Source organism: Neoarius graeffei, chromosome 4 (assembly GCF_027579695.1).
Source record: "Neoarius graeffei isolate fNeoGra1 chromosome 4, fNeoGra1.pri, whole genome shotgun sequence".
NCBI classification, from domain to species: Eukaryota; Metazoa; Chordata; class Actinopteri; order Siluriformes; family Ariidae; genus Neoarius; species Neoarius graeffei.
The window spans coordinates 103,929,556-103,952,967 of NC_083572.1; the positions used below are offsets into that span (position 1 = coordinate 103,929,556).

The following is a 23,412-nucleotide window of genomic DNA, read 5'->3' on the forward strand; positions in this document are numbered from 1 at the left end:
CACAAACTTTTGAACGGTAGTGTACATTATTTCCCACTTTTTTTGTGTGATGAACCAACCCAATGCAAGGCACAATACATCATTTGCATCTTAACCAAGTCAAATGTGGCTGAATTCATTTGAAAGTGAGTATTGATCATTTTCATCATGCGCTTCACAAAGATGTGCTAAGACAAGCTTTCTCACAGAGCCAGAAGGAGAAGTGGTCAATTTTTGGTTAAGACAAAGATTAAGACATCCCCTTCACAGAGCAGGACAAAAACACTCACAGTGTGGGGGGAAAAGGATCTTTAATATCTTTCTGAAGTGGAGTTGGTGTGGTGATCTGCGAGTGTGAACTCAGGATGAAGATCCTCCTCATCTTCACCCTCTGCCTGATCTCAGGTAAAGAAACGCACTTCAAAATAATCCTTACTATCAGCAGCAGTGTTACAGGAAGGAAGGTTTTGCTCAGATGGATGTTTGGTGTTTTGTTAGATGGAGGAGCCTCCAAGGAAGTAACAGGATATTCAGGAGGAGGAGTCCTTATCAAGTGCGAGTACAATGCAGAATATATCAAAAACCTAAAATATTTCTGTAAGGGTTTGCCAATAGGCTGTAATTTCCAAATAAAGACAGGAGATAAAAACGAGTGGGTAAACTCAGGAAGATTCTCACTGTTTGATGACGCCAAATCAGCAGAGTTCTGGGTGATGATCAGAGAGCTCACTGTACAGGACACTGGGACGTACCAGTGCGGAGTTGATCAACTGGGAATAGATGTTTACACACCTGTGGAACTGAAGGTAAAGGAAGGTGAGTCTCCTTCCACTGTCTTCTGTTTATAGTCATAAGTTTAGCATCAGTAGAATTGGCTTTGCTGGGGATGAAATTACACACAGTGTTCTGCCCTCTGATAAAAGTTGTGATTTGCCCTTTAATTTATCTCATTAAAAAAGGGGAGTTCATAATTTATGTAATGTTAAATAATATGATTTACAGCTAAAAGGTTTACATTGCTTTTCATTATTTCATGATGTGCTCTTACTTTGAAGGCTTGTAAGGGATACGCTATGCATTATGGGATAGAGACTAATTGTTGTAGCTCCGATGAACATGATGGAGGTTTTCCTTATGTCTTAAACTTTGTCTAGACACCTTCGAAAGCAATGGCTTTTTACTCAAAGTCTTTCACCTGTCACAAATGGAAACTGTAAATAAAGGAGCAAGGCGCTCGCTTCCTGGCTCGTAAAAACCGAGTTTGGCTGACTGTTTATCTACGTTAACATACTGGACGTATATAACACGTAGTGGGAACAGTACAGTAAAAAGCCGTACCATCAGAGGGTGAAAGCGAAAATACAAGACACAGCTATGGACTCCAACCATGAAGCCAGTGCAAGAGTCAATATAGCTTCATCAGAAGTTAGCCTCCGCTGTTCAGCCTCTGCAAAGTCTTCAGTTAAGGCTGCATCCAAAGCTAGCTCTCTGTAACGGTTCGCTACGTGTGGGTGGAGCACAGAGGACGGCAGGACAGAGATCAGGTGCACACAGAGGCTTTATTGCTGCACTTTTCAGTCTGACAATAGACAGATTCCAAACACACCGAGACACACACGCACACTAGCGTCTCGTCCAGGGATGATCTCCTCTGCTCTCGATCTCCCTCCTTAAATAGGGCGCGGTCACTGGGAAGACACACACAAACACAGGTTAATTGCCGTCAGGTGTAATGATTCTGCCACTTACCTTCTCTGACTCCACCCTCCTGTCACAGACCGGCGCTTGACCACGCCCCCGCTGCCACATACCCCCACCGCCCGACTCAGGCCGGGCAGCCGTCCAGCCTGCAGCCGACTCCCAACGGGAGAGGAAGTCCGCCACGACCATCTGCGCCCCCGGCCTGTGGACCACCTTGAAATTGAAGGGTTGGAGTGCCAGATACCAACGGGTGATCCGCGCGTTGGCATCTTTCATGCGGTGGAGCCACTGGAGGGGCACATGGTCCGAACAGAGGGTGAAAGGGCTCCCCAGCAGGTAGTAACGGAGGGCGAGGACCGCCCACTTGATCACCAGACACTCTTTCTCGATCGTGCTGTAGCGCCCCTCACGCACTGACAGCTTCCTGCTAATGTACTGGACGGTGCGGTCCTCCCCCTCCACCTTCTGGGACAAAACCGCCCCCAGCCCTCTGTCCGACGCATCGGTCTGCAACACAAAGGGGAGAGAAAAGTCAGGGGAGTGTAAAAGTGGCCCCCCACACAGTGCAGCCTTCACTTCAGAAAAAGCCCACTGGCATTGCTCCGTCCACTGGACCGGATCTGGTGCCCCCTTTTTAGTGAGGTCAGTCAGCGGGCTGGTGACGTCCGAATAATTAGGTATAAACCTTCGGTAATAGCCAGCCAGCCCCAGGAACTGTCTCACCCCCTTTTTGGTCTTGGGCCTCAGGCAGGCCGCAATCGCTGCCATCTTATTAATTTGGGGACGCACCTGCCCGTTGCCCAAGTGGAAGCCCAGATACCGTACTTCCACCCGCCCAATCGCACACTTCTTTGGGTTGGCTGTGAGCCCCGCTCATCTCAGCGACCTAAGGACGGCCCTCAGATGTTCGAGGTGCCTCTGCCAGTCATTACTATAGATGATAATATCATCCAGATAGGCGGCCGCATAAGTGGCGTGAGGGCGGAGGACTCTGTCCATCAGCCGCTGAAACATAGCGGGCGCCCCAAACAGCCCAAACGGAAGGGTGACGAATTGGTGTAAACCAAACGGTGTGGAAAAGGCCGTTTTCTCTCGGGATAGTGGAGTCAAGGGGATCTGCCAATATCCCTTCGTCAAATCCAGCATTGAATAAAAGCGAGCAGTGCCGAGTCGATCGAGCAACTCATCAATACGAGGCATCGGGTACGCATCAAATTTAGACACCGCGTTGACTTTTCTGTAGTCCACACAGAACTGGACCTACCCGTCGGCCTTGGGTACCAAGACCACCGGGCTGCTCCAGTCACTGTGGGACTCCTCGACGATGCCCATTTCGAGCATGGTCTCAAGTTCTTCCCGAACCACCTTTTTTTTGTGTTCGGGCAACCTGTAAGGGCGGCTACGCACTACTACCCCCGGGGGCGTCTCTATGTGGTGCTCTATGAGGTTGGTGCGACCGGGCAGGGGCGAGAACACATCCGAAAACTCGGTCTGCAACTGGGCGACCTCCGTGAGTTGGGTCGGGGAGAGGTGGTCTCCACAGGGGACCGGAGAGGTGTGTGATGCCAATGCCCTCTTTTGAACCTCCGGTCCCAGCTCCGCCTTCTCCGGAACCACCGACACCAACGCCATGGGGACCTCCTCATTCCAGAGTTTAAGCAGGTTGAGGTGGTAAATTTGTAGTGCCCCACCCCTGTCCGTTCGCCTCACCTCATAGTCGACGTCCCCAACTCGCTGTGTGACCTCAAAGGGCCCTTGCCACTTGGCGATCAATTTGGAGCTCGAAGTGGGCAACAGTACGAGTACTTTATCTCCCTGGGTGAACTCCCTAAGGCGCGTACCCTTGTTGTACAGGCGGGCTTGCCGTTCCTGGGCCTGCCGCAAATTCTCCTGAGTTAGGTGGGTGAGCGTGTGGAGTTTTGCGCGCAGGTCCATAACGTATTGAATTTCGTTTGTGCTTTGTGAAGGTCCCTCCTCCCAATTTTCCCTCAGCACGTCTAGGATGCTGCGCGGCTTACGCCCATATAATAATTCGAATGGGGAGAACCCCGTGGAGGCTTGGGGAACCTCTCGCACTGAGAACAACAAGGGCTCAAGCCACTTATCCCAATTACATGCGTCCTCACTTATGAATTTTTTAATGATATTTTTGAGGGTGCGATTGAACCGTTCCACTAAACCGTCCGTTTGTGGGTGATACACACTGGTGCAGATCGGCTTAATCCCCAATAACCCATACAGTTCGCGCAGTGTCCGTGACATAAATGTAGTGCCTTGATCAGTCAGAATCTCTTTTGGGATTCCGACTCGGGAGATAACGCAGAAGAGTGCCTCTGCAATACTGTGTGCTGAGATATTGTGCAGAGGCACTGCTTCCGGGTATCGCGTTGCATAGTCCACCAGAACTAATATAAAGCGGTACCCTCATGCTGACCGATCTAATAGCCCGACGAGATCCATCCCAATTCTCTCAAACGGGGTCTCGATCAATGGAAGAGGGCGCAAAGGCGCTTTTGGAATGGCCACTGGATTTACTAACTGGCATTCGCGGCATGCCGTACACCACCTACGAACATCGCCACGAATCCCCGGCCAATAGAATCGGGCCATTATTCGGGCTAGTGTCTTATCCTGCCCTAAGTGTCCAGCCATGGGATTAAAGTGAGCCGCCTGGAATACCAGTTCCCGGCGGCTCTTCGGAATTAAAAGCTGCATGATTCGCTCTTTAGTTTGAGTGTCCTGCATCACTTGGTATAACCTATCCTTCCTAATTGCAAAGTAGGGGAAGGACGGGGTGGTGTTCAGCTGGAGCATTTGACCATCGATTACTCTCACTTGGTCAAACGCATGTCGCAGAGTCTCATCTCGCGATTGTTCTAATGGGAAATCCACGAGGGATTCCCCAATAGAGAGAGGAGGAGCCGGTGGCTCCTCACTCTGACGCGGAGATGACGTAGACGGCTCTGTGACAGCTGCTCCCACCAAAGCGACACCGGGACCTCCCCCTGTCAAATGGCAGGACCCACTCTTTACTAAGCGTCTCATTAACCCCTGAAATCCCGGCCAATCAGTCCCCAAAATTAAAGAGTGGGTAAGGCAAGGATTAACTGCCGCCTTCACTATAGATTTTTCCCCTCTGAAAAAAATGTTGACCGACACCAAAGGGTAGCGGTGAACATCCCCGTGCACACACAACACCTTCACCCCCTGTGCTTCCCCCAATGCCTTGTTTTGCACCAGGCTTTGGCGAATTGAGGTCTGATTACAACCCGAATCCACCAACGCCTGATATGTAGCCCCTTGGATACTCACCGGTATGCGATACGCTCTGGCCTGATCGAGGGCGGCCTTTGGCGCGTCGGGGATCCGAACCACCGCGCCCACTTCCATTGCCGTGCACTGTTGTTGAAGGTGGCCCGGCTCCCCGCAGCGCCAGCAAATCGGCCCGGGCTTTCCCTCTGCACCGGTGTTCTGGGGCTCACTCACCTGAGGGGGGGGAGAGACAGACACAGAAGGGAGAAACGGGAGGGCACCACGGGTGCGGCGGGCCGGCTGGGGTGGTGCCGGCCCCCGTCTCCGTGGTGGGGGAATGGGGCGAGGACGGGACACAGAAGGAGAGGGAGAGAGAGAGAGAAGAGGAGAGAAGAGTAGACGCCATCTGCTGTCCTGCCGCCGGAACAGCCGCCAAATGATCCTCCGCCAGCTCCACTGCCTGATCCAGCGATGCCGGGCGGTGGCACTGGACCCACTCCGCGGTTCCTGCGGGTAAGCGAGCGACGAACTGTTCCAGCACCACCTGGTCGATGATCCCCTCGGCGTTGCGGTCGTCGGCCCTCAGCCACCGCCAGCAGGCGTCCCGGAGCTGCTGGCCGAACGCGAACGGTCGGCCGACTTCCTCCAAGCGCAGAGCGCAGAAGCGCTGGTGCTGTTGCTCGGGAGTACGCCCCACGCGCTGGAGGACGGCCCGGCGGAGGTCCGCGTAGGCCAGCCGGCGGTCGGCGGGGAGCTGTAGTGCGGCCAGCTGTGCCTCTCCCGTTAGGAGGGGGAGGAGGCACGCTGCGCGCTGCTCCATCGGCCACCCCGAGGCTTCTGCGACTTGTTCAAATAGCGTGATGAATGCCTCGGGGTCATCCTGCGGGCCCATCTTGGTGACGGTGAGGGGAGACGGGCCCGTGGCCGGAGCGCTGGTGGACCCCGCCGATGCGAGGAGGTGCCGGAACGCCTTGCGGTCTTCCTGCTGGGCCAGCACCAGGGCTTCGAAGCGCCGCTCTTGTTCCTTCCAGAGGGTGACGAGCACCTGATGCTGGCTTTGCTGGGCTGTGGCGAGGGCGTGTACCAGGTCGGCAAACGGGGAGGACTCCATGGGGCTGATCTGTGGGTGCTCCACTCTGGATCCCGGGTTTCGGCACCACTGTAACGGTTCGCTATGTGTGGGTGGAGCACAGAGGACGGCAGGACAGAGATCAGGTGCACACAGAGGCTTTATTGCCGCACTTTTCAGTCTGACAATAGACAGATTCCAAACACACCGAGACACACACACACACACTAGCGTCTCGTCCAGGGATGATCTCCTCTGCTCTCGATCTCCCTCCTTAAATAGGGCGCGGTCACTGGGAAGACGCACACAAACACAGGTTAATTGCCGTCAGGTGTAGTGATTCTGCCACTTACCTTCCCTGACTCCGCCCTCCTGTCACAGACCGGCGCTTGACCACGCCCCCGCTGCCACACTCTCAACATTCATCTTCTACAAGATCTTCTGTGATTGAAGCAGCAGCCAGAGCTTGAGCCTCAGCGGAATCTGCATTTGCTAAGGCAGCCTACGTTAAGAAACAGCAAGAAATTAAGAAGGAATCAGCCAGGTTAGATCTAGAAAAATCCATGCTACAAGCAGAAATAGAGGTCTTGGAGAGTGAGAAAGAAGCAGCAGCCGCTCGGGCTAGAACTGAGATCCTAGAAGCAGCTGCAGCCATTGAAAATGATGATATTCACAGCGTGAGAAGCACAATTCCACCCCAAGCGGTCCAACAGAGAACAGAAGAGTATGTGCAAACACAGTTCAACACTCAAAGCTTGGCTCCACCACACAACAGACTCTTACTCCATGGAGAAAATCCCACTTTGAAGACATCACCCATGGTTGCAGGAGAAACATCCACACACATCTTCACGCCTTCAGTGGTGAAGCACGCACATACGGCTCATCACACACCTTCTCCAAGCCCACTGGATAACCAGCAAAGACAATACAATCAGCATTCCCCTCATCATGTTACTGTCCCACCAATGATGGACTTTGCCAAGTTCCTCGTACGCAGAGAGTTGGTGACTACAGGTCTCTCAAAATTTGATAATCCACCAGAAAGCTTCAGAGCATGGCAATCATCATTTCTCAATGCCACACAGGACATAGGGCTCACATACGGTGAACAGTTGGATCTCCTAGTCAAGTGGCTCAGCAAAGAGTCTTCTGAGCACATCAAGAGAATCCGTGCTGCTTATGCCATCAACCCTCAAGCAGCCCTCGAGCTATCCTGGGACAGACTTGAAGAATGCTATGCTACACCAGAAATTGTGGAAAATGCCCTATTCAAGAGACTTGATAATTTTCCCCGTCTATCTCCTGGAGACAACACAAAACTAAGAGAACTCAGCGATCTTCTCTTGGAGCTCCTGACAGCAAAAAATGAGGGATATCTTCCAGGTCTCACCTATCTTGATACTCCTTGCGGGATAAAGCCTATAGTCGAGAAGCTGCCTGTAAGTCTATAGGATAAGTGGCTTTTCGCCGGCTCTCGATTCCCTCCTTTTTCATTCTTCATTGACTTTGTCTATGGCCAGGCTAAAGCAAGAAATGACCCAAGCTTCATCCAAGCGTGTCAAACAGCAGCCAGTCTCACAACAAAAATGAGAAAATCTCATTTAGACACAGTGGAAACAAAACTGTGTCTGTGTATAAGACGGACTTTACTGTAACCACTGATACAAGTCCCAAAGACACAGATCTTGTTTGATACTGCTCTATTCATAAGAAAACCCACCTTCTGGCTAAATGTAGAGCCTTTAGAATGAAAACATTGTTGGAACGAAGAAACATCTTAAAAGAACACAAACGCTGTTTCAAGTGCTGCTCTCCGAACCATCTGGCTAAGGATCGTCAAGAAATGTAGTGAATGCAAAAGTGAAAGACACTGCTCTGCAATGCATATTGACACCTCTCAACCACGTTCTCCATCACCTACGCCTGATTCAGATACAGAGTCGCAAGATGGCAATCCAGTTGAGGTGACATCATGGTGCACTGAGGTCTGTGGTGAAGCCAGCAACATACCTCGATCATGTTCCAAGGTGTGTTTGGTGCGGGTCTTCCCACGTGGTCAGCCAGAACACTCTGTCAAGATGTGCGTTATCCTTGACGACCAGAGTAACCGTTCACTTGCTCATTCTGAGTTCTTTCACCTGTTTGGGATTAAAGGCAGTCCGTCACCATATCTGATGAGGACATGTGCCGGTTCAACTGAGATGACTGGCAGGAGGACAATAGGCTTCCAGATTGAAGCAGTAAATGGAGGTGTATGCTTGGATCTCCCACCTCTCATTGAATGCAATGAAATGATGACCAACGAATCTGAAATATCAACACCAGAGATCGCTCTAGCACATGCTCACTTAAAACACCTTGTCCCATACATTCCCAAGCTGGACCCTAATGCTCAGATGATGATCTTATTGGGAAGAGACATGATACGGGTGCACAAAGTGAGACAGCAAGTGAATGGGCCCCACGATGCACCTTTTGCTCAGTGCCTCGACTTAGGCTGGGTAGTTGTGGGTGAAGTTTGCATCAACAATGCTCACAAGCCAAATGTAAGTGTGTTCAAGACCCATATTCTTCAGAATGGTCGACCATCCCTCTTTGCTCCTTGTCATAATAGCATTGATGTAAAGTAGAAACCAAGTTATGGCGGGGAGCACAGAAATGGCTTCTTTACACGTACATCAAAGCCTACACCAGCTGAAGATCAGCTCGGGCTCAAGGCGTTTGAACGTACAGAGAACAACAACAAGCGTGCTATGTCCTTTGAGGATGAAACCTTTCTGAAAATAATGGAGGCAGAAGTCCAGCAGGATAAAATGAACAATTGGGTGGCCCCCTTGCCATTTTGTTCACCTCGTCTCCCACTCCCAAACAACAGGGAGCAAGCATTGTCCCATCTGAGTTTTTTGAAGCGCACTCTGAGTAAGAACCCTGAGATGCAGCAGCAGTTCACCTCTTTCATGGAAAAGCTGTTCGAGAATAAGCATGCAGAGAGTGCACCAACTGTCAGTGAGAAATGTGAATGCTGGTATCTGCCCTTTTTTGGGGTTTATCACCCCCAGAAGCTAGGACAAATACGAGTCGTGTTCGACTCGAGTGCCCAGCAACATGGTGTATCACTCAACTCAGTCTTGCTGACAGGTCCCAACCTAAATAATACTCTCCTGAGTGTATTGCTACTGTTTAGGAAGGACCTTGTCGCAGTCAGTGCTGATATCCAGCAAATGTTTTATGGATTCCTAGTGAGACCTGACCACAGAAACTGTTTGAGATTCCTATGGCATAAAGATAATGACCTGTCCAAGGAAGTACAAGAGTATCACATGCGTGTGCACGTCTTTGGCAATAGTCCATCCCCAGCGGTCGCAATCTATTGCCTCCGAAGAGCAGCTCAAGAAGGTGAGCCAAAGTTTGGAGCAGACACAAGACAGTTTGTTGAAAGACATTTCTATGTGGATGATGGACTGATATCACTTCCCACAGAGTCTGCAGTCATAGATCTGCTGAAACGTACTTGTGCATCACTTGCAGAGTCAAACCTGAAACTTCACAAAATCACATTGAACTGTCGCTGTGATGCAAGCCTTTGAACCTGAGGAACTGGCTACAGGCATCAGGGACTTAGGTCTCGACAATGAGACTTTGCCAACCCAAAGGAGCCTGGGCTTATGCTGGGACATAAAAACAGACACTTTCACCTTCAAAGTAGTTGTTGTCGACAAGCCATACACCCATTGAGGGGTGCTTTCTATCATTAACAGCATCTTTGATCCCTTGGGATTAGCAACACCAGTGACAGTTAGAGGTAGAGCTTTGCGAGAGCTTTCCATCGGAGTTCAAGACTGGGATGTGCCTCTTTCTGATGAGAGAATGAGCCAATGGGAGGCTTGGAAAGCATCACTTCAGGAGCTAAGCAGTCTTTACATACCTCGCTGCTATGTACCAACATCACTTTCGGCATCCACGTACACTGAGCTATGTGTCTTCTCTGACGTCTCAAACTGGGCCATAGGCGCAGTAGCATACTTACGAGCTGTCACTGAAGAAAGCCACTGTGAAGTTGAATTTGTGTTCTGGAAAGCAAAAACTTGCACCACAGCCAGAGCCCACTATTCCTTGCCTTGAGCTGTGTGGGCGGTCGAGATGGCAGAGTTCATCTTAAGCTGGGCATACACTGTGCAATTTTTTCAATCACAGTATTCAGCTGCTGCTCACACTGTACGAGTGAATCGCAGGGGTAAACAGCACGCAGCTTATGATTCCTGTTCTCACACTATACGATCCGATGCTCAGATGCGATCTGACTGCTCACACTGTACTTCCATACACGACTCGTCGGATTCTTGTATCCGGAACTGCAACGTGAAAAAGAAGAAGAAGAGGAGACCGGAAGTGCTGCTCAATGTTTGTTTTCTCTTCTGTATCTGTGTTCGCGCATGTGTAGTGTGACAGGTTGAGGTAAATCGGCTCGTGACACTGCTTCAACAGTGCGATAGCCTCACGATGGGCGACCAGGATTTCAAACAGGTTTGATTTTCATCCGATTGATCGGGAGGAGGTCGTGAGGTGTTAATCACTTGTCGTTACCCCATGTATACTACACGATCCAAGACGCACGATTGAGCCAAAACTCGGCCCGTTCTCCAAAATAGTCGCACGAGTGAAAATCGTGTCAAAATCGGGCCAAAAATCGCACAGTGTATGCCCAGCTTTAGATGAAATGGATCACAAACCAAATGTTGTGAGGTTCCACTGTGACAGCCGAGTCGTTCTTGGTTACATCTGCAATGACTCGAAGCGCTTCTTTGTGTATGTGCATAACCGTGTGCACCGCATTCACCAGACAACTTCTCCTGAGCAGTGGAACTATGTCTCTTCGGAGCAAAACCCAGCAGATCTAGCCACCAGGTCTGTACCTGCATCGCAGCTAATGGACACTATGTGGTTTAAGGGACCTGACTTTCTTTACAAACCCCCAAAACCTGAAGTGCATGAGAACTTTGGACTTGTAGACCCTGAAGTGGACGTGGAAGTGAGACCACAAGTGATTACTCTTGCTACACACATTGAAAGCAAGAAACTTGCGTCAGAACGTTTCCAGCGCTTTTCAACATGGAATTCTCTACTGCGAGCTGTCTCCTTCTTGATTCACCAAGCACGCTGTCATAGGTCAGCTGGCTCCAGCGACGCAACACAGCACACATGTAAAGGATGGCATCCATGCAGCAGGCCTTACACTCCTGAGGAACTCGCAGCTGCTAAGAGGCTCATCCTCAAGACTGTTCAAAGAGATGCATTTCCCAATGAGTATGGTGCCCTACAGGCAAAGAAGGAAATCCCTAGTTCAAGCTCACTCCTGAACTTAGATCCATACATGAGTGACGGTCTGTTGAGGGTCAGAGGATGTCTCAGACATGCCTCTCTTGAGTCAGAGATAAAACACCCCATTCTCTTTCCAAAGCAAAACCATGTAACTAAGTTGCTTGCAAGACATTATTACAATGAAGTGAGACATCAGGGAAGGCAGTTTACGGAGGGAGCTATTAGAGCAGCAGGTCTGTGGACCGTCGCCGGCAAAAGGTTAATTGGATCTATACTTCATCATTGTGTGACATGCCGCAAGCTCAGAGGGAAGGTAGAAGTCCAAAAAATGACAGACCTACCCCCAGAACGACTTGACACATTTCCACCCTTCTCTTATGTTGGGTTGGATGTTTTTGGATCGTGGACAGTTGTGACCCGATGCACACGAGGCGGTATAGCTCAAAGTAAAAGGTGGGCCATTATGTTCACTTGTATGAGTACCAGAGGTGTACATATTGAAATCATTGAGTCTCTGGATGCCAGCAGCTGCATAAATGCATTGCGAAGATTCTTTGCAGCTAGAGGCCCAGCAAAGGAGCTCCGGTCAGACAGGGGCACCAACTTCCTTGCTGCCAGTTCAGAACAAGGCATGAGATCGCCTGATGAAAAGCAGTCTAACATCTTGAAGTATCTCCACAGCAACGGCTGCACATAGGAGTTCAACCCATCTCATGCCTCTCACATGGGAGGAGTATGGGAGAGAATGATAGGTGTAACACGCAGAATCTTTAACTCCATGTTTTTGCAGAACAAACACACTCATCTGATACATGATGTACTTCGTACATTGATGGCAGAGGTATCTGCAATAATCAATGCCAGACCCTTGGCCCCAATCTCATCGGACCCCTCCTCACCGTTCCTGCTTTCCCCAGCTATGCTCTTGACTCAGAAACCAGGCTTGCCTGCTCCACTAGGAAACTTTACTGGAAAAGACCTCTTGAAATGCCAGTGGAGACGAGTACAGTACAAGCCCTCGCTAATGAATTCTGGAGCCGCTGAAGAAATGAATACATCAGCACCCTTCACTCAAGATGCAAGTGGCACAGGACACGTCACAACCTACAACCTGGGGACGTCGTGCTATTGAAACAGGGCCAAGCACCAAGGAACGAATGGCCGATGGCTCTGGTCACGTCCACTTTTCCAAGTAGGGATGGGAAGGTTCACAAGGTTGAAGTGAGGACATCTTTTCCGGGCACCATTAAAACTTACCTGAGGCCCATCTCTGATGTCATAATTCTTTTGGAGACTGACTGAGAAAAGACTGAGGATAAATGTATGGACAGTGGCATTAGTTAATGTCAGACGGGGAGTGTTCTGCCCTCTGATAAGAGTTGTGATTTGCCCTTTAATTTATTTCATTAAAAAAGGGGAGTTCATAATTTATGTAATGTTTAAATAATATGATTTACAGCTAAAAGGTTTACATTGCTTTACATTATTTCATGATGTACTCTTACTTTGAAGGCTTGTAAGGGATACGCTATGCATTATGGGATAGAGACTAATTGTTGTAAATAAGTAGCTCCGATGAACGTGATGGAGGTTTTCCTTATGTCTTAAACTTTGTCTAGACACCTTCGAAAGCAACGGCTTTTTACTCAGTCTTTCACCTGTCACAAATGGAAACTGTAAATAAAGGAGCAAGGCGCTCGCTTCCTGGCTCATGAAAACCGAGTTTGGCTGACTGTTTATCTACGTTAACATACTGGACGTATATAACACGTAGTGGGAACAGTACACACAGTATCAAGTGCTCTCAAAGTGATGTATTTAACAGTTATTCCATGATATCGAGTTGTACATGAGCTGATAACTCTGTACTATGCGCTTCGTTGGCTGTCTGTAAGCCATGTACGATGAGATTGAGTGGAATAACTGTTTTATTCTCTCCACATTCACTGGATTTTGAGAAACTGAGCATTTTTATTTTGATTTCTTGCAAATTTGATAAATAACTTTATACAAAACGTCCAAAAAAATCATTTCCGCTTAAACTGTAAACAAACTGGCAAAGTGACAGGAGCAATTTGTGAAAAATGCTGCTATAATAATTCTTGGAAAAAAAAAATGTCCTTACCATCAAACACTTTTATTCCATATTTTCTTACTTTTTTGTTATTTTTGGGGTTTTGTTTTTGAGTAGAGTTTTTACTTCGTCCTCGGTTGGTTAAGCAACACACTCCGCCATTTTGTTTTTCTCTACTCATGGTATATGAGCTAATATTCTAGTAGTAGAGTAGCCAATCAGAGAGTACGATTGCTCATATCCTGTGAATGTGGATAGAATAAAACCCTTTATATATATATATATATATATATATATATATATATATATATATATATACACACACACACAGACAGAGTGGTGCTTGAAAGTTTGTGAACTCTTAAGAATTTTCTATATTTCTGCATAAATATGACCTAAAACATCATCAGATTTTCACACAAGTCCTAAAAGTAGATAAAGAGAACCCAGTTAAACAAATGAGACAAAAATATTACACTTGGTCATTTATTTATTGAGGAAAATGATCCAATATTACACATCTGTGAGTGGCAAAAGTATGTGAACCTTTACTTTCAGTATCTGGTGTGACCCCCTTGTGCAGCAATAACTACAACTAAACGTTTGCGGTAACTGTTGATCAGTCCTGCACACCGGCTTGGAGGAATTTTAGCCCGTTCCTCCGTACAGAACAGCTTCAACTCTGGGATGTTGGTGGGTTTCCTCACATGAACTGCTCGCTTCAGGTCCTGCCACAACATTTCCATTGGATTAAGGTCAGGACTTTGACTTGGCCATTCCAAAACATTAACTTTATTCTTCTTTAATCATTCTTTGGTAGAGCAACTTGTGTGCTTAGGGTCGTTGTCTTGCTGCATGACCCACCTTCTCTTGAGATTCAGTTTGTGGACAGATGTCCTGACATTTTCCTTTAGAATTCGCTGGTATAATTCAGAATTCATTGTTCCATCAATGATAGCAAGCCATCCTGGCCCAGATGCAGCAAAACAGGCCCAAATCATGACACTACCACCACCATGTTTCACAGATGGGATACGGTTCTTATGCTGGAATGCAGTGTTTTCCTTTCTCCAAACATAACGCTTCTCATTTAAACCAAAAAGTTCTATTTTGGTCTCATCCGTCCAGAAAACATTTTTCCAATAGCCTTCTGGCTTGTCCATGTGATCTTTAGCAAACTGCAGACGAGCAGCAATGTTCTTTTTGGAGAGCAGTGGCTTTCTCCTTGCAACCCTGCCATGCACACCATTGTTGTTCAGTGTTCTCCTGATGGTGGACTCATGAGCATTAACATTAGCCAATGTGAGAGAGGCCTTCAGTTGCTTAGAAGTTACCTTGGGATCCTTTGTGACCTTGCCGACTATTGCACGCCTTGCTCTTGGAGTGATCTTTGTTGGTCGACCACTCCTGGGGAGGGTAACAATGGTCTTGAATTCCCTCCATTTGTACACAGTCTATCTGACTGTGGATTGGTGGAGTCCAAACTCTTTAGAGATGGTTTTGTAACCTTTTCCAGCCTGATGAGCATCAACAATGCTTTTTCTGAGGTCCTCAGAAATCTTTGTTCGTGCCATGATACGCTTCCACAAACATGTGTTGTGAAGATCAGACTTTAATAGATCCCTGTTCTTTAAATAAAACAGGGTGCCCACTCACACCTGATTGTCGTCCCATTGATTGAAAACACCTGACTCTAATTTCACCTTCAAATTAACTGCTAATCCTAGAGGTTCACATACTTTTGCCACTCACAGATATGTAATATTGGATCATTTTCCTCAATAAATAAATGACCAAGTAGAATATTTTTGTCTCATTTAACTGGGTTCTCTTTATCTACTTTTAGGACTTGTGTGAAAATCTGATGATGTTTTAGGTCATATTTATGCAGAAATATAGAAAATTCTAAAGGGTTCACAAACTTTCAAGCACTACTGTATGTCATAAACATTTGCCTACCGGACAACAAAATTTGTATCTTTATTTACACAAGCTAGAGGTGTTTTTATCCAGCATTTATTTTGAATTTGTTTTTTTTAAAAAAACAGATTATTTACTAGAGTTTTATTGAAAACGTTAGCAAACAAATCCAAAATGTAGATGAAGGCGGAGTCGAAAAACAGGCAGTGGTGGAGTGAGGCACAGACAGGATATCAGAGGGAATACAATACTCACAATCCAAAAACAAACAGGGTCAAAACCAGAAAAGTGATGCAAAATACAAGGCTTGGTAATGTTAGATGCAGGGTACAGAGCGTATACTTCTCAAAGTCTGTATGTTACTAAGAGTCCTTATATATATGCACTGTGATTGCACTCTAATCAGGAACAGGTGCATGGTAATTAGTCCTAATGGAGCTGTGTGTGTGTTGTAGTCTGTGGCTGCACGCTCCTATTATTCCATTCAGGTTGATTTTTGTGCCCTTGAAAATATTTTGCTCATAGACTCAAAAGCCCTGCTTTTCAACAGTGCTTAACCCCTTCGGACATCAAGCGTACAGTTATACACATGGAGTTCCATAGCATTTTTCCTTGTGTCCAAAGGGGCTAAATATCTTTCATATAAATATGCAGGTGATTATAGAGAATTCCGATTGGTTCCGAATGCAGATTGGTTGAGCGATTCGGACTATTTCTCGATAATCACCTCGAGCAACTCGGCAAAATGGCAGCCGATCGCTTCATCGCCGTAAGTGAGGAAGAATTACAAATGATGAAAGAAAATGCTGTTCCTAAAAGCACTAATGATGCTACAAAGTTTGGTCTCAAACTATTCAAAGGTAAAGTGGGATTGTGATTTCTTTTATCGATTTCAAAACAAAGGATTTTATGTGACTCAGCAGAGATAAGTGACAAGTCTGCGCCATGCCGTTATTACATTTGCATGCCACTTTTGAAGTTTGAAATAACTCATCATCATCATCTCATTATCTCTAGCCGCTTTATCCTGTTCTACAGGGTCGCAAGCAAGCTGGAGCCTATCCCAGCTGACTACAGGCGAAATGGTACCTGCTGCCATCTGGCAAGGCACGCTGCAATACAGATGTGAGTGGGGGAGTCAAACTCTCGTGGTTACCAGAGGACTAGCCCTCCACTGTAACCCTAGCTATGTAATAGGCGAAAGGCCGAGGGCTACGGAAACAGAGATTAGCGCCACCCTATGCGCCACATGGCGTGGGAAGGACTTTGATTTATACTAAAACAATTATCCGCCTCAGGCTCAGTGAATATCGGTGAATAATTGTTAAATAACAGCACACTGCGAAGTGTTTTATTGCTTACTTGTGCACATTTGTAAGCATGATTTCAACATAATTTTTAGCACAAGCTGTATTTTGTTGTTGTTTTAACAGGTGCCATGAGCACTAGAGAAGTGAGTGCATATGCAGGGACAAGAAGCAACATCAAGTGCAGATATGAGGATGAATACAAATCCGAAAAAAAATCTTTCTCGAAGATGGAGACAGATCAGTGGGGTTTTAAACACATAAGTACACATCCCAACAGTGAATGGGCACATGATGGCAGATTCTCAGTTCATGACAACAGAAGTGCAGGATTCTTCAGTGTGTTTATCAGAGAGCTGATTACGGAGGACACTGGAACATATTCGTGTGCTGTTGTTTTGCCGGATGAAACTGAGATCTACACTGTAGTGAAGCTGAATGTAGCAGAAGGTGAGCAGCTCATAAGAATGTTGTGATCCTGTTTATACATGAACTTTGTTACTCTGATTAGTAAAATTTACAGATAAATATTAAACTAGTTTGTTGTGGCATGTTTTGAGGGAGGTCTGCGTTCTTTATTTGTCCGTTATGCCAGTTAAATGAGCTCTAAATGAGATCTTCTCAAATAGTGCAATATCACTAGAACAGAAGGTATTACAGTATATTCCAGTTACCATGTTGATTTGTCAGGATGTGATCTGATGAATGCATCATATGTAAACTGATCTGACTGGTTGTGACTGCAGATATTTCTTTTGAGAAGTCCATCAGCGAGACTGTCCATGTCGGAGAAGATTTGACTGTCAGCTGTAAATACCCAGAATCCCTCAGGAATGCCTCAAAGTTTTTCTGTAAGAGGCCTAAATTGGCTGCGTGTTTATATGACGCAGTTGTTCCAGAAAGTAGAAAATCTGTGAATAATGGGAAATCCACCCTGTATGATGACTGGGAAAAACAAATCTTCACTGTGAGCATGAAAGATGTGACTGAGCAGGACTCTGGTGAATACTGGTGTGGAGCTGAAGTCGCCTGGACAACTGATCATGGATACAAGGTTTATTTCACACAGATCAACCTGACAGCTACTGGTGAGAAATGTATGAGTGACGCTGATATTATGTAATTTTAGACACATGAACTATTTTCATAGTTTGATAGCAGAATCAAACCAACATATTTTATTATTTAACAATTATTATATGGCACGAGCTACTTCCGGTAAAATTGTGCACTCTGATTGGTTCCTTGGCAGGCAGTATTTTCCCGTATTGCCTGTGGGCGATTATGGATTTTCTTTCCAAAGCGCTGGCTTTCAATGTTGAAAAAACAAAATGACAAAAAAAAAAGATTCATTAATTGATTGATTAATGGGAAATCAAAATGGAGTCAAAAACGGCCGAAAGACAAACAAGAATCAGTGAGTTATTCAAGAAATGAACAATGAAGAGCATTCAGAAACAGCTAACAAAAATTCAGTTTTGAAAACGCTAGCCGTTTATTCTGCATGCGTGACTCGACTACGTTACAAATATGACGGGACTGAAAGCAGTGTCATGCGTTGTTATCATGACCGTCTGTTTTAGTCTGTTTTAGAAATAAAGAAAGACATATTATAAACTCCTTATTAACCTCGCTACTCGGTCTTTACCGGAAAATATCACACCTCGGTCTGATATTTTCCCGTAAAGACCTCACACTCAGTTAATAGCTAGTTGTTATTCACCAAAGGTGAGGTAAATATTGGTGAATAATGATGGAGATCAAGTCAAGGTTCTTATTCACCGATGTTCACTGAGTCTGAGGTGGATAACTGTTTTTTTGGATAAATACACAGGTGATTATTTCAGAAAAATAAAAAAAGCCTTAAATTATTTATTTCAAACTTCAAAAGCGGTATGTAAATGTAATAGTGGCACGGCACAGACTTGTCACTTATCTACACCGAGTCACATAAAATGCTTTATTTTGAAATCGATAAAATAAATCACAATCCCACCTTACCTTTGAATAGTTTTAGACCAAACTTCGTAACATCATTCGTGTTTCATAACATCATTTCATCATTTGTAATTCTTCCTCACTTACGGCGATGAAGCGATTGGCTGCCATTTTGCCGAGTCGCTCGAGGTGATTATCGAGAATTAGTTCAGATTTCTCGACCAGTCAGCGCACGCGATTTCCAATAATCACCTGTGTATTTATACTCGAGCGGCAGCTACAATTTACGCCTTAATGATCTTTTGGCCGTTGCAAAAGTAGAAAAGACTTTCAATACGTAAATTGTGCATGAATAGTTCCTCAAACTTCCACTGGAAAAAAAAAAAAGAGTCTATTCCTGATTACTTAGCGTACCAGATCACGTGACACTGTTCCACAATTATCAACACCTTTGTCCACAGTTATCGACACTGTTCCACAATTATCGACACCCAGATGATTATTTTTTTTAAAAATAATCGGTATGTGGTATTAAGTTAACAAAACATAGTTTTTATTTAAAATTTGTTTTCCATAGACTTATATTTCATACAAAATATCTTTTATATAAATATATGGATGTCGGTGTTTATGTAAATAAGGAAGTAATTCTAATGTCTGTAAACAAATGAACTGATAATGTTTAACCTGCGTCAGAAAATCTTTTTGTTCCACTTTCGAAGTATTGTCATTTTTTATATTCTAGGAATTTAATTCTGCTCGAATTCTATTTATTGCAATCAGATTCCAAATACTCTATAAACATTCCATTCTGTTATGAATCAGAAAAAAATGATTATAAATCACAGCACTTTTATTTTTTTAAGTTACTTCATCTACTTCAACAATGTTACACAAAGATCGATCCATCACAGTTGTAAATGTTCTTTAATTCCACAGGGTGTCAATAATGGTGGAAACCGGTGAAAGTGATCACTATTATCGACACCTCACACACGTGACTTCTCAAACGCGCGTTTAGATACAAAATGGCGGCTGTCAAATGAAAGAGTAAGAAACAAAGTAGGTTTCGACGAGGAGATCATGAAATATCGGTGAATTTGATCAGTAAAAACAAGTCCATGATCTTTCCGCCATGCTTACCTGTGATGATAACGTCCGGGTTTTCCAAAAAATTGCTGATCGTGCTGAAAAAAAAATCCATCTCAGGTTGATTAATTAACCAATAATAACTGTTGGAACTGAAACTCACCTTTGTAAAATTGTTTTTTATTGGTAAATTTGAAAAGGTGTTTCATTATGGACTGTCAATAATTGTAGCTGCTGCTCTAATATAAAATATTATTATTAGTCATATTTCTGGATATATGTGAAATGATCTTGCTCTATTTGGAAATAATTTTGCTTGTTATTGAAATACATTTGCTTCTTTTTAAGCATTCACTTGCGAACAGCATATTTTAAGATTGAAATTAGTAAATTGTCTGAGATTAAACATATTATATTTTTTGCCAAACAGAAAGCACCACAGAAATGTTACAATCTTAAATTCTCTCTGGGACTTTTCTCACCTAGAGTGGGGATTTAAAGTTTGTGAACCCTTTAGAATTTTCTATATTTCTGCATAAATATGACCTAAAATATCATCAGATTTTCACACAAGTCCTAAAAGTAGATAAAGAGAACCCAGTTAAACAAATGAGACAAAAACATTATACTTGGTCATTTATTTATTGAGGAAAATGATCCAATATTACATATCTGTGAGTGGCAAAAGTATGTGAACCTCTAGGATTAGCAGTTAATTTGAAGGTGAAATTAGAGTCAGGTGTTTTCAATCAATGGGATGACAATCAGGTGTGAGTGGGCACCCTGCTTTATTTAAAGAACAGGGATCTATCAAAGTCTGATCTTTACAACACATGTTTGTGGAAGCGTATCATGGCATGAACAAAGGAGATTTCTGAGGACCTCAGAAAAAGCATTGTTGATGCTCATCAGGATGGAAAATGTTATAAAACCATCTCTAAAATGCTTGGACTCCATCAATCCACAGTCAGACAGATTGTGTACAAAAGGAGGGAATTCAAGACCATTGTTACCCTCCCCAGGAGTGGTCGACCAACAAAGATCACTCCTAGAGCAAGGCGTATAATAGTCGGGGAGGTCACAAAGGACCCCAGGATAATTTCTAAGCAACTGAAGGCGTCGCTCACATTGGCCAATGTTAATGTTCATGAGTCCACCATCAGGAGAACACTGAACAACAATGGTGTGCATGGCAGGGTTGCAAGGAGAAAGCCACTGCTCTCCAAAAAGAACATTGCTGCTCATCTGCAGTTTGCTAAAGATCATGTGGACAAGCCAGAAGGCTATTGGAAAAATGTTTTGTGGATGGATGAGACCAAAATAGAATTTATTTTAATGGTTTAAATGAGAAGCGTTATGTTTGGAGAAAGGAAAACAGTGCATTCCAGCATAAGAACCTTATCCCATCTGTGAAACATGGTGGTGGTAGTATCATGGTTTGGGCCTGTTTTGCTGCATCTGGGCCAGGACGGCTTGCCATCATTGATGGAACAATGTCTCATCTCATCTCATTATCTCTAGCCGCTTTATCCTTCTACAGGGTCGCAGGCAAGCTGGAGCCTATCCCAGCTGACTACGGGCGAAAGGCGGGGTACACCCTGGACAAGTCGCCAGGTCATCACAGGGCTGACACATAGACACAGACAACCATTCACACTCACATTCACACCTACGGTCAATTTAGAGTCACCAGTTAACCTAACCTGCATGTCTTTGGACTGTGGGGGAAACCGGAGCACCCGGAGGAAACCCACGCGGACACGGGGAGAACATGCAAACTCCACACAGAAAGGCCCTCGCCGGCCCCAGGGCTCGAACCCAGGACCTTCTTGCTGTGAGGCGACAGCGCTAACCACTACACCACCGTGCCGCCCTGATGGAACAATGAATTCTGAATTATACCAGCGAATTCTAAAGGAAAATGTCAGGACATCTGTCCATGAACTGAATCTCAAGAGAAGGTAGATCATGCAGCAAGACAACGACCCTAAGGACACAAGTCATTCTACCAAAGAATGGTTAAAGAAGAATAAAGTTAATGTTTTGGAATGGCCAAGTCAAAGTCCTGACCTTAATCCAATGGAAATGTCATGGAAGGACCTGAAGTGAGCAGTTTATGTGAGGAAACCCACGAACATCCCAGAGTTGAAGCTGTTCTGTACGGAGGAACGGGCTAAAATTCCTCCAAGCCGGTGTGCAGGACTGATCAACAGTTACCGGAAACGTTTAGTTGTAGTTATTGCTGCACAAGGGGGTCACACCTGATACTGAAAGCAAAGGTTCACATACTTTTGCCACTCACAGATATGTAATATTGAATAATTTTCCTCAATAAATAAATGACCAAGTATAATATTTTTGTCTCATTTGTTTAATCGGGTTCTCTTTATCTACTTTTAGGACTTGTGTGAAAATCTGGTGATGCTTTAGGTCATATTTATGCAGAAATATAGAAAATTATAAAGGGTTCACAAACTTTCAAGCACCACTGTAAGAGCAGTCAGTATTTCTGAAATGTCTCTCCTAAAACATCCAGAACCTGTTCTGTTTTAGGAATATATTAGATCCACAATAATTTTCACACACAACATAATGTAATCATTTTATAATCTGACGAAATAAATGATTGTATTCCAGCATAATCTTGGCCTACACCAACTTCTCCTCCAACAGTTTACTAACTACATGACTTTGATTAATGCGATCAGGTATCTCGCAGTGATTTGAATGTAATTAAAAATGTGTCTGAATCACTGGTCATGGGTTTCTCTTCCAGGATTTTCCATAGTTCCCATTGTCATCACTGTGTGTTCAAGTCTGCTGGTACTTCTGATTGGAATCTCATTCCTTATTGTGGCTCTCCGAAACAGATGCAAGTACACACACCTACGCATACACACATGCATATAAACAAGCATACTGAGACCATCAACAAAGTCACGATGTCACTTTTCCTATTTTCTGCATGCTGAGCCCATTCTGGACTGCATATGCACTGTTTCACAATCATGGCTGTCTTTTTGAATAACACCAATTAACTCCTGTAATTAGGTCCAGTATATTTATATATACACTGGAGTGTCTTCTACTTTATTTTACATGCTTACAGCTTGACCTACAGCACTAATGCCTCTTATAGGCTCTTATAAATATGTTTAAGCGTCAAATGCGGCTCAGTTTCAACCTTGTGGTCATTTCATTTAATTCTACTTTAATTATTACACTTAAATTTTACTGGTTAAATTCAGAATTGCGGGGCGGCACGGTGGTGTAGTGGTTAGCGCTGTCGCCTCACAGCAAGAAGGTCCGGGTTCGAGCCCCGTGGCCGGTGAGGGCCTTTCTGTGTGGAGTTTGCATGTTCTCCCCGTGTCTGCGTGGGTTTCCTCTGGGTGCTCTGGTTTCCCCCACAGTCCAAAGACATGCAGGTTAGGTTAACTGGCGACTCTAAATTGAGCGTAGGTGTGAATGTGAGTGTGAATGGTTGTCTGTGTCTATGTGTCAGCCCTGTGATGACCTGGTGACTTGTCCAGGGTGTACCCCGCCTTTCACCCGTAGTCAGCTGGGATAGGCTCCAGCTTGCCTGTGACCCTGTAGAACAGGATAAAGCGGCTAGAGATAATGAGATGAGATTCAGAATTGCATTTTAAGCACTAACTAGGTTTTACTTTGGGGCATATACAGTACTTTCAGTCACAATAGAAAGATATTTAAGTGGAAGTTACTTTTTTTTTTTTGTAAATTAAGTGCCTCTGACAGGATCT

General features: G+C 45.0%; 1 protein-coding gene across 1 annotated transcript; it reads left to right on the forward strand.

Moving 5' to 3' along the window:
• Positions 1 to 344: 344 nt before the first annotated feature.
• Positions 345 to 22,600, forward strand: LOC132884645 (polymeric immunoglobulin receptor-like). Its single transcript, XM_060918484.1, has 4 exons — positions 345 to 795; positions 16,751 to 17,074; positions 17,371 to 17,712; positions 22,428 to 22,600. Exons 1-4 carry the CDS (start codon positions 345 to 347, stop codon positions 22,559 to 22,561), a joined length of 1,251 nt encoding a protein of 416 aa, XP_060774467.1. The 3' UTR covers positions 22,562 to 22,600.
• The last annotated feature ends 812 nt before the right edge of the window (positions 22,601 to 23,412 follow it).